The 12171-nt window shown below is 45.5% G+C and overlaps 1 protein-coding gene across 1 annotated transcript in view; it reads right to left on the reverse strand.

The window, feature by feature from the left end:
- Positions 1-11902, reverse strand: part of LOC126522342 (potassium voltage-gated channel subfamily KQT member 1-like) — a 185437-nt gene extending 173535 nt beyond the window's left edge. The window contains exon 1 of the mRNA XM_050171073.3: positions 11818-11902. Within this exon, the coding sequence (XP_050027030.2) occupies positions 11818-11901 (84 nt within the window). The 5' untranslated portion in view covers position 11902. The remainder of the gene's footprint in view (positions 1-11817) is intronic.
- Positions 11903-12171: the final 269 nt, after the last annotated feature.

Here is a 12171-nt window from a genome sequence, read left to right on the forward strand (position 1 = left end):
GTAGAACTTGCGGAGCGGTGTAGGAGACTTCGATTCCCTTGATAGTCTGCAAGCATAGCCAGCAGAGCGCATACACAGCATAGTAACGTGTTTACTGTGAGAAGAAAAGCGTAAGGTTGCATCATATAGTACGTCAAGATCACTGATCTCACAGACGTTACAGAACGGTACAGAATTTACAGAATAAGAAGCAGGAAAGCTAGCTGTTTTGCGTGTGAAAGTTATGACTTTGGTCTTAACTGTATTCAAGGAGAGATTATTATCTTTGCACCATTTAGAAAATGAAAGCAGGTGCGACTGCAAGGTGCGACAGTCATCAACAATGTGAATTTGCTTTAAAATTTTTAGATCATCTGTATGTAGAAGAAAAGAAGAGTTCCGAATAACTGAATGAACGTCATTTATAAAAAAAATTTTTAAATGAGTGGTCGTAATCCTGATCTTTGAGGGACGCCGCTAGTTGCCATGTAAAAAGAAGACGTTTGGCCATTGACGTTAACATAACATAATCCATCAAGAAGACAACGACGCAAGAGATTGACAGCTGACGAGTCAACAACATAACAGTCATCATCATCATCAGCCTGGTTACGCCCACTGCAGGGCAAAGACCTCTCCCATACTTCCCCAACAACCCCGGTCATGTACTAATTGTGGCCATGTCGTCCCTGCAAACTTCTTAATCTCATCCGCCCTCCTAACTTTCTGCCGCCCCCTGCTACGCTTCCCTTCCCTTGGAATCCAGTCCGTAACCCTTAATGACCATCGGTTATCTTCCCTCCTCATTACATGTCCTGCCCATGCCCATTTCTTTTTCTTGATTTCAACTAAGATGTCATTAACTCGCGTTTGTTCCCTCACCCAATCTGCTCTTTTCTTATCTCTTAACGTTACACCTATCATTCTTCTTTCCATAGCTCGTTGCGTCGTCCTCAATTTGAGTAGAACCCTTTTCGTAAGCCTCACGGTTTCTGCCCCGTAAGTAAGTACTGGTAAGACACAGCTATTATACACTTTTCTCTTGAGGGATAATGGCAACCTGCTGTTCATGATTTGAGAATGCCTGCCAAACGCACGCCAGCCCATTCTTATTCTTCTGATTATTTCCGTCTCATGATCCGGATCCGCCGTCACTACCTGCCCTAAGTAAATGTATTCCCTTACCACTTCCAGTGCCTCGCTACCTATTGTAAATTGCTGTTCTCTTCCGAGATTGTTAAGCATTACTTTAGTTTTCTGCAGGTTGATTTTTAGACCCACTCTTCTGCTTTGCCTCTCCAGGTCAGTGAGAATGCATTGCAATTGGTCGCTTGAGTTGCTAAGCAAGGCAATATCATCAGCGAATCGCAAGTTACTAAGGTATTCTCCATTAACTTTTATCCCCAATTCTTCCCAATCCAGGTCTCTGAATACCTCCTGTAAACACGCTGTGAATAGCATTGGAGAGATCGTATCTCCCTGCCTGACGCCTTTCTTTATTGGGATTTTGTTACTACCCATAACATAACAGTGCGTAAGCTTAATCTGAAGCAGTCAGTGGTATACTACATCAAAGGCTTTGCTCAGGTCGAAGTAAATGGCGTCAATCATGAACTTACGATATTTGTGATAGTGGAGTGGTCGGTGAGAAATCCATTCTGATTCGGAATGAGTGAGTTCATCACAGTAAAAGGCCTTATGTTGTGAAGAGCAAGCTCAAAAATCTTAGACGAGGCACAGAGAAGAAACATCCGGAGTTAACTCGAGACATTGGTTTTACAAGCACACTTAAGTACAGGAAAAACGCAAGAAGTTTTCCACACGTGAGGGAAAGTGGAAGCAGCGAAATACTTTTTAAATATAGATCTCAATACTGAAGAAGATATACTGCCATAGGATTTAAAAATTTCTGAGGGGATGCCACCAGGGCCACAGGATGGGGAAGGCTTCAAGCGCGTTAAGGCATTCGTGGATGAGCTTTTCATTAAACAACACAGCACTAGATGTAGCAGCCGTCATGTGATGCTGACCCACTCCAGCATTGCTACCTGCAGCTTGATATAATGACGAGAAACGGCCAGCGAAACAATGTGCGACTGCTTGGATTTCTACTCCTATAGAGTCAAGCAGGCGAAAGCACTCTGCACGTATATTCGAGAGCTTACGGTTGTACTTCCAAAGTTCCGCGGGCCGGTCCCAGGGGCTGTTTTAACAAGAATGCAATATGAGTCATGATTCCGATTGTAGAGGCGTTTACAGAGAGCACGAAAGAAAAGCGTACTTCTCTCCACTCATTAGGCACAGGAATTCTAGATTTTCGGTGCACGCTATCTTTATGTTTTAGGGCAATTATGAGTTCAGACGAGAACCAGTGGGGCCGTCTGGATATACGCTGGGGAATGTATTTGCGCATTCTGCTAAAAACAAGCTCCGTAAACTGATCTATTTGGTCATAGTAGTAGTAATAGTAGTAGTAGTAGTAGTAGTAGTAGTAGTACGTAGAAAAAGAAAAATGTTGCATGGTTTTACGCGCTCCGAGAACAAATTTCTCGACATTAACCTTCAAGACTATTTCTAAACGCTTTTTCGTCGCCGCCGGTACATTATTCAAACGCCACTTCTTCTTCTTTTCTTTTTTCATATAGCATACTACGTACATGAGCTGAGCGTTGCTTCATTCGTGCGCATTGAGTCACAGCAATTCGAAAAAGAAAGATACATTGCGAACAGTGGGACATCACACACATAATAAATAAAAACAAGTTCGATACAGCAAAGCTTCTCCGCTGCTCGAGTCCTTCGTCGAGAGTTCCAGTAATTTGTCAAGGGGAATCGAAGAAGCCGTTCCATTAGCACGTCATCAGCTGCCAGTAACGTCAGCTCTGAAATCAGTGCTGACGGTGCCTCCAAGGGGACGTCATGCAGTAGACTATATTAAGTGCACTAATTCAGTTCCTGACGTCTGGGAGCATCCTTTATAGGCATATTGAGTTCTGCTTGCTTTCCGTCGGTTTATGTAGGCATTTTACGTTCATTGTGCTGCTACCATCGCTCTACGTCTTTCTACCCAGTCTAATGTGTACAGAGTATCGAATCAGGACCACCCATGGTTGTCCTCTAAGCCTTTATGTGCTCCATACTCTTCGCTATCGCAGCGCGCTGGCTGCCTGCTGCTGGGTGACGTTTGCAGAACGTCACCTCGAGGGGCGCGGCTTTGCGCTCGCTGCAGCCTCCCCAGTTCTGTTTATCATGCGTTCTGATAGCCGAAATTCGTCGGGCCACATAACCACGGGCACTCTCGTTTTCTTTTTTTTTACATCCAAAGGCTTATATGGCTTTTACGGAGAGTTTGTTTCATTTTACGGATTGCAATAAGTTGACTCAAATTAAAGCTTAAAAATTAATTAATAATTTTTGTTTCGTAGTGACGACTTAGCACTTGTCACCCCGTGGTTGCCACCACTGATGGCATACCTCCACAGGAACCGCCATATTACCGATTTTTTATATCGACTATTTTTAAATCTTAAAGTCTTTGTGGAAAGACCCGCTATAACAACCTTGCAGTTGCATGTCAAACATTTTACTCGGCTACCCTACACACCTGTCATTAAAATTTATCTCGCCAGAGTGCACGTATTTTCACTACTGGTCAATATTACGGTGTGATTGTAAAACATTCTGGTAATGTGAAAATTACGTACATGTTGGGTGGGCTACACGGTGTGAATAAAGTGCTATGGCACTATGCGTTCAAGAGACTATTGTTCCAGCCTAGCGAACTGGTACAATGCAGAACCAACGTCCTCAGCTCCCTTGAAATTTCTTGGGCATAAGTAATTTCGAACACATCCGGCCGCGCTGCACAGAACCAAGGCATCCTCAGCAAAGCTGAAGTGATAAGTTTTTAAAGTTGCCTCTGAAATATACTTGGCGCTCAGGACCTAAAATAAAAGATATCGTACCTTTCTGTTCACTGCTACGTATTTGTTGTCACGGTGTCACGAGAGCGACAAAGCAGACGAGCACCGACGAGACGAAAGAGACGACGTAGTGGGGAGGGCCTAACGTTGCACCACACTGACTCTAACGGCCATTTCTCCTGAATAGCCCCAAACACAGTCTCGTTTCACCTTTATACCTCTGTCAATTTCACTTTTGATGGAGGTGCGGGCACACTGCGCAAGACGGAACTCCGCAGCGGGTTTGTACTCGACCGTCCTATCATGCTGACAGACGACCTATGTCAAGCACGGCATCAGCACCCGCGTCGTTAACATCCGCGACGCCGCCGTACCGTCAGTCGTTTTGAACCTTAGGCGCGACCCTGGCACCTTCTCCTGCAAAGGCACCGACAGCCTCGACGTCGAAGAATGGTTTGGCGTGTACGAACGCGTCGCTGCACACAACCCGTGGGACCCGACGGTGACGCTCGCAAATCTTGCCTTCTGCCTCCAGGGACCACCACCCATCTGGTATGACACACGGGAATAACGGCTGACAAGTTGGGACTTATGTAATGAAAAACTACGCCACCTCTTTGGCAAGCTACCTGCTCGCAAGTGGGCCGCTGCGAAAGACCTAACCTGTCGGGCTCAGACAGCTACAGAGCCGTACTTTGCGTGCATCCTTAATGTCCTAGCTCTTCGCCGCCGCGTCGATCTCAGTATTCCCGAAGCTGACAAAGTGAGGGATGTTCTGAAAGCCATCGCCGATGATGCGTTTAACTTGCTCGTTTTTAAAGACTGCCCGACGGGTGACGAAATTATCCACGAGTGGAGGCGTTCCGAAACCGCAAAGAGCCGTCGCATCGCCAGACAGTTCGTGCGGCTTCCCCACACCGCTGCTACGCGGTCGTCCCTTCGGTCATCACTTCGGTCCCTTCGGTCATCCACTACGGATAGCGTTGTCCGCATTGTGCGCCGCTAAATTGAGACTGCATCGCCATCTCCTTTCGTGCTCCCTTCGGAGCATGCTCAATCGACGACTTCCCTCACCCAGGCAGTTGTCCGCAAAGAACTGGCAAACGCAGGCATTCAACCCGTGTGCTCCATAACCCGCCCTTCGGTTAGACTTAGTGCCTCCGTTCATCGTCGGCTGCCGACGTTCCCACGCTATCGAGATTCGGTTAAATGGCGAACGCCTGACGACTACAAGCGCATACACTTCCACTGTAGCGGCGTGGGTCACATTCACCGCTATTGCACTTATCGTTAGCTCTCTTTTTCACACTCCACGTTGTACTACCACCACAATGACAATCAACGCCCGCCACAGTACCCGACATAGCATGTCCTAGCATGCACCCACCACAGGCTCGAGCCGTTCGCCATCGCCACATTATCGTCGGTGACGAGAAGAAAGAGAATCAAGAGGCCCTGTTCTTGAAGCTCAAGAGAGAGAGAGAGAGGAAGGCAAACGAAAGACGGGGAGGTTAACCAGAGATTATCTCCGGTTGGCTACCCTGTACTGGGGGAGGGGCAAATGGATGCGATAGGTGAGAGAGAAAAGAAAGGAAAAGGGAAAATATCTAACGACATACACACACACACAGGTACACACGATACACACGAACTGTTTCTGTGTGTGGGCACTGTCACGCAGTCTGCGCAGGCGTTCCTAGTGTTACCCAGTGTCACCGTCGAATACTGCGTCGCACAGTGTACAGTTAGTGTGAGATAAGCAAGTAATACACCCTAAGCTTTCTTTGTTGTTTTTAAACTCAAAACAACAAAGAAAGCTTAGTGGGTGTCACCAATGGAAAAAGTGGCGGCAGGTGGGATACGAAGCCACGTGTTCGCATTTCTAGTGTGGTCCTCCTACATAGCAGTTCACCAGACAATTGAACATTTTATGGCGAAGCTGTATGCCTCTACCTGCCAATGCATTTGTCGTGTCCGTGGCAAAAAAACTCAACGAATCAGCGGGAGGCACGCGCCGCCTGACCCGCTTGGTTCCTTGCCGCATTATAAAATGGCACTCGCCTCCCCGCATTGACGGCTGCGGGGATGCCGGCCGTGCAGTGGAAAGGAAAAAAAAAGCAAACTTGCCTTCTAGCGGCGGCGTCGTCTGCGCGTGGGAAAGGAAAAAAAGGAACCAGAAAGCTCGCCATGGCGCACAGCGTTTGTCGCAAGCATTTCCCGGTAAACATTACGGTTGCATAAGCGGCAGTTGCCGGGAAGCGGCCACTGTGGCATACGAAGCAGGCAGGGACGCAGCTGCACTTTCGTGTGTAAAAGAAGAACCCGCCTAGCAACTGCATGATTTGGGTTATGACAGTGCTATGGTAAGGCTTCGTACAGTGAAGGCTCCTGAAGAACAGCGTGAACACGAGGTGCAGCGAAAGTGCGGTTAACACCATTTCTGACGTCTCTGGTCCACTCTTTGTAGGTTCATGAAGTATAGTGGCGCAAGCCAAGTCGCAGAGCGCTCAGACGTCTTAGGCTAATAGTTAGGTAGAGGGCGTGTGAATGCCGCCATGTGAATAATTTCAAGCTACGTCGCGATGGGTGATCGTTATAGGTGTCATTTACAGCTTCCCTGTCCAACAACCTTCACCGCTTGGATTGGAGTCCAATTTTTGTGGTGGACCCGGGTCTGATACCTTCGAGCCTGGGTCGCCAGAGAGCGCCAGAGCGTCTACAACATGGTCGCTGGCCTGCGATATAGCGAGGCATCGCACTAAAATGAACAGTTAAGCGAAACCACACCGTCGTCTGTCTTTATTGCCAAGGCTTGCTTGTGGCTCAAGAGATGAGGTTGAAGGAGATGAGAAACAGGTTTATTCTACATATATACAACTCGCAACTGGCCCCATGGATATTGGAACACACTATATGTCGGGACACTTTACACGTGAGCACATTACATGTGAGCACACTGCATGTCTGAGCACACACCGTACACAGCACTCAAGATCTCCGCTTTTAAGCCCTCGTTCTCCCTATAGGTCACTAGACAAGGGAATTCCGCGGCCTTATCCCGGCCAATCAGAATGGTCGAACTGTTTGCAGGACTCCGCCCGCTGGAATACTCGTCTTGTCAGCAGGTCCATAACCCAGGCGTCCATTCGTAACAGGCCTGGCAAAGCCATATCCTTTAGTTTGTGAAAGGGCGGTGGAGCTGAGCCCTAAGACAGGGCTCACTTTCGCTTCAGTTCAAAGTCCTGACTTTGAATTCGTAAAGCGCGTCGGGCGTTATGAAAGCCGTTTTTTTTTTCTCCATCTTGTCGACCTCTATTTTCTAATACCTACTTTCTAGGTTCATCGGCAAGAAATAGTTGGCATGCCTGGGACTGTCGGGAGAATCGTCGAAACGCGGTATTGAGTATACGTCTTTCTTTGTCACCCAGTCAATCTTGCGGCAGTCAGCACAACAGCGTAAACCATCGTCTTTCTTTTAACACAACATTACTGGCTATGTCCAAGGGGCTTTTGATGGCTGGTAACGTCACCCTCGAGCACTTTGTTTCCTTGCTCTTGGATCGCTTCACGTTCATACGGCTCTACACGCTGCGGGTTTTATTGATCCGGTCTGGGTGTCTCCTCCGTGGTTATTCGGTTCTTTCTCAGTGGTGTCTGACTGACCCTCGAGGTCAATGAGAAGCAATCCTTAAATTGTGGAAGTACATCCACAAGTTTATTACAAGTACGTTGCAAGTTTATTACCGCGGGAGAGGCAGCGAGCTCCTCCGCTGGTAATAAACTTGCACTCACGTCAACGGCAGCTGGTGACGCCGAATCGTATTGCCGTCCCTCTTATACTTCAATGCATTCGCGGAATTTTGCAATTTCGACGAAGTACGCAACGGGTGGGCCTTTATCATGTGCCGTCGTTCCTTTCCAAAGTTTTTAGTGGTACTTCTGCTTGCCCGTGCGTAACATTGACGAGACGTCTAGCTATAGCAACATGTTGAGGGAGAAAAGGCAGTGTCATCATTTTGCAAATATTCTGCAAAATTTGGCACATCGCGGCGTGAGGCCGGCACCGACATGACTGCACCACTCACACATTTTCTTGTGCTAACGCAGGTTTTCTACTACGCAGCCGCGCGTCTACCTCATCAAAATGACAGCACAGGCGCTGAGCCTCACACATCGCAGACTCCAGTATTCAGGGCAGAAAAGGGAAACCAGGATGACTACTACTACCACCCGTGTTGTTCATGTGTTCTCTTCCGCTGTCCCCGTCTTTATTTGCGGTCAATATGATATGCAGTAAACACCAACTAGGCCAAACTGAAGTTCTTCTGACTACTGTTACGATGCGTGCCCAGCTACCTTGTTTGGGGAGGTCCGACCCTTGGTCAGCGAACCCTAAGCGGACGAAGGCCATGTCTACAGTGTAAAAAAGGCGGACTGGATCAGTACAGCGTGGGGGGGGGGGGGGGGGGGGTGAAGCAGGCACCAACGTGACTGTGCCACGCACGAATTTTCTTCTGCTAATGCAGAATGGTGACTATTCAAGCGAAGATTCCACCTTTTATGCATTTATGTTGCCGGTTCCACCCCGAGGGTTAAGTGCTGATTCAAAGTACCGTGCTCTATGTTATCATGCCACACGTCGCTTTGTTTTGCTCAGCAGATATGCATTCTAATTTTTTTCTTTTGTTTCTGTATGGTAAGGTGGGGCCCGTTGCTTTATGTTTTTGATATTTACAAATGACCGTCCCGACACCATTGCTTCTTACGTCAGACTGTTTGCTTATGATTTAGAAAAATTACAAGCGTTGCTGATACCTTTATTTTACAAAATGATTTAGCTGAAATGGAAAACTAGTTGTAGAAAATCACATATACAAGTAAACGCACAAAAAACTGTCCACATGCGTTTTACGAAGAAGCATATGCCAGCGGTAGTATATAATCTATCCAGTTATTCTTTGCAGACTGTTTCCGAGTATAAGTACTTAGGAATATTTTTCACATCATTCATGTGTTGACCCAGGCAACTCAATTTCATTGCAGCAAAGGCATGCCAAGTGCTACGATTCTGATGGTGTGACACGAAGCTATTTCCCCAGCAGGCCCATAATCCTCTGAAGAAAAGCTATGTCAGACAACTATTAGAGCATGGGGTGCATCATTGGGACGCTCCCACGGATACCAACTGAGACAAATTTGAGAGAGCCCAAAATATAGCAGCGCGGTATGTATTAGGTAACTACGCAAGAAAGCTCAACATTACTACTACAAAACGAACATTAGAATAGGAGCCCTTAGAAAAAAGAAGGCAAGCTTTACGCTTGACGCTTTGTAACAATATATTTTCAGCCCTAAATTGGAATAGACCACAATAAGTATATTTGCTTGCCGTATTACATATCTAGATGAATAGATCACGAGCCCAAGGTCAGGGAATGTGGTTGCAGAACTAATCTTTTCAAAATCACTTTTCTTTTCCCGGAAATTCATTTCTGAATGGAATCGACTACCTGCTGCCGTAATTAGCCTACTTGATAACGCAGCTTTTGCAGCTGCTCTTTAATGTTATCTTCTGCTGTCTACTGCAGTTGTTATTTTTTTTTCGTTTTTTTTTACCTTTGTGTTATATAGTTATAATGTTTATAGGTGTTTGTTATTAGTTATGTAGTTATAAAGTCGTACCGTAGCCGGTACGACCATACGCAGTGGTCGCACTATTTAGGCGTCATTACGATGTCCGTAGCCACGCGAATGAAGTTTAGATATTTATTTAATATAAATATTTATTTATTTAGTGAATTCTCGTTCCCTTTCCAGGCTGTTGAACATCATCTTAGTCGTCGGCATATTAATCTTCAGCCCCGTTCTTACACTTTCTCGGTTAAGGTCCTCAATCATCTAATGTAATTCTTCCCCATTGCCACTTAATAGGATAATATCACCTGCAAACCTATGGTTGCTGAGATATTCGCTATTGATCCTCCCTCCTAAACCTCCCCATTCTAATAGCGTGAATACTTCTTCCAAGCACACAGTGAATAGCATTGGAGAGAGTGTCTCCTTGTTTAAGCCTTTCTTGCTAGGTAAATTTCTATTTTTCATAAGGCGAACCAGGGTTGCTGTGGAATATTTGTAGATATTTGCCAAATGTTCAGGTATGCCTCCCGTATTCCTTGATTACGCAAAGCCTTTATGACTGCTGGTATTACTGCTGAATCAAATGCCTTTTCATATTCTATGAAAGCCACATAGAGAGGTTGATTACACTTCGCAGATTTCTCTGTTACACGATTGATAACACAGATGTGATCCATTTTATAGTATCCCTTCCTGTATCCAGCCTTCTCTCTGGGTTGATTTCAGTCATGTGTTGCCTTGATTAGAGTGGAAATTATCTAATTGAATATTTTGTACAACACTAAAATCTCAAACATATATGTACAAGTAAATAATTATGTCAGCATAGCAGTGCTGGTTTATATATCATGACACTATACTTTCTGATCTTACGTATCTGCCTTTATAAAGCACTGTGTACGTAAAGAGGGAGAGAGAGAGAGAGAGAGAGAGAGAGATAAAGATATGAGAAAGGCAGGGAGGTTAACCGGACGATAGGTATGCAGTTAGCTACCCTGCATTGGGGAAGGGGTAAGGGGACACAGAAATATCTTTAAAAAGTGCACGCACATGAAAAGAGAGGCAAAGGGGGGAAAATTAGAAGCACACACAGACAAAGGAACGCAGGAGTGTCAAAGTCGTTCAAGGAGGTCGCTTGACCGGAGAAACCTCAGTCGCTCCTTAACCGCCTTCTGGTGTGAAGGTCGCATCAGCCGGCACTACAAGATTGCGCAGAAAGCGGCTGGTCATCGAGTCGTGCTAGCGCCGTCACTAAACGATTAGCGATCTGCAACAATTAACGATCTGCAAACGAGGGTTCACCGCGAAATATATTCTTCATTTTTCATTCAATGATTACCACGCTTAGCACGAAGGCTCTACAGCAGGGCGGAATCATTTTTTTCTGTCTCATCCATATCTGGGTATAGACGTGGTCTTCTGATTCACAGTATGAACGCGATTAGAATCGGTATGGTAAGTAACGTTAATGGCAGATATTTCGGTTACACCAATGTACGCGTATATAAGGTCTGCTTGCCGCAATGTGGGAGTACTTATAGCAAGGTGAGTGCAAATAGTAAGGACGTAAGGATTGGCAAATGGTTGAGGTATCTTTTTACAAGCAATGAAAGCAGCAATGCACGCGAATGTTATGCAGCACGGTTGTTTAATGTATTAAGAACTAAATGCGAAAAGGAAATGAGACCATGCGATAGAGCAGGCGCCAAGATTACCTGCCCATTGTGCCTCATGTCTCTTCCGCTTCTCGATTAAAAACTTCCTAAAACAATATCCGAGCAAACAAAAAGGCTTACAACTATTACATTGTTTCTACTATGTCTGTTGTCATATTTAAATTAGAAACCATAACTCATTTACGCACATTTCCAATATGCAAGTTTGTAAATGATGATAACGCCCTGCGTCGAAGATTTAGCAAATATTTCCTTACGGTAAATACGAATCACTAACGCTAACAAGACATGAAATTACTACTGTTTTTAACAAAACAGAAGGAGCTGTTTAAGATAAGCACACTTGCCGAAAATTTTTTTTCTTTTCAGATTGATAATTTCCTTGTTTACCCACTGTTAATTCAGCACAGATGCTGCATATCTGGGTCTTGATGTGGTCGTGAAGTATACTGACGCATGGTGTATATACATTTGCAGAATAGCTGGCACAACCTGAGCACACATTTGGACATAGCATGCTGTATTAAGGACTGATTCCCACTTCCGTAGATGATACGTGCTCGCACAGAAAATCGTGCTAACCATTATGTAAAGGGACTTACCATTCGCAGCAGTATGGCACCGGCTAATAGTTCGAAGTCTTTGATTGTTGAAAAAACACTTAGCACCAGACACGTGAAAACCATTAAAAATCTGAAACGAGACAAGAAAAGAGGAAGACAGGCATCAGTGCGCACTTTCCCTGACGCGAGAAGAAAAAAATATGGCAAGATAATGAAAGTGTTAATGAGAATTTCATGTGACGCTCGACAGTTCTCCTTATTCGGGTATACTCTCAACATGGTCACAACCTTCGAGCTCGATCTATATTAACCGTTTCCAGTTCGCCAGCTTACCAAAGTCTCATTCGCGATCTCGGAAACAAACTTAAGTAAACGTTTCCATGCATATAGTTA

This window comes from Dermacentor andersoni, chromosome 6, assembly GCF_023375885.2.
Source record: "Dermacentor andersoni chromosome 6, qqDerAnde1_hic_scaffold, whole genome shotgun sequence".
Classification (NCBI taxonomy): domain Eukaryota; kingdom Metazoa; phylum Arthropoda; class Arachnida; order Ixodida; family Ixodidae; genus Dermacentor; species Dermacentor andersoni.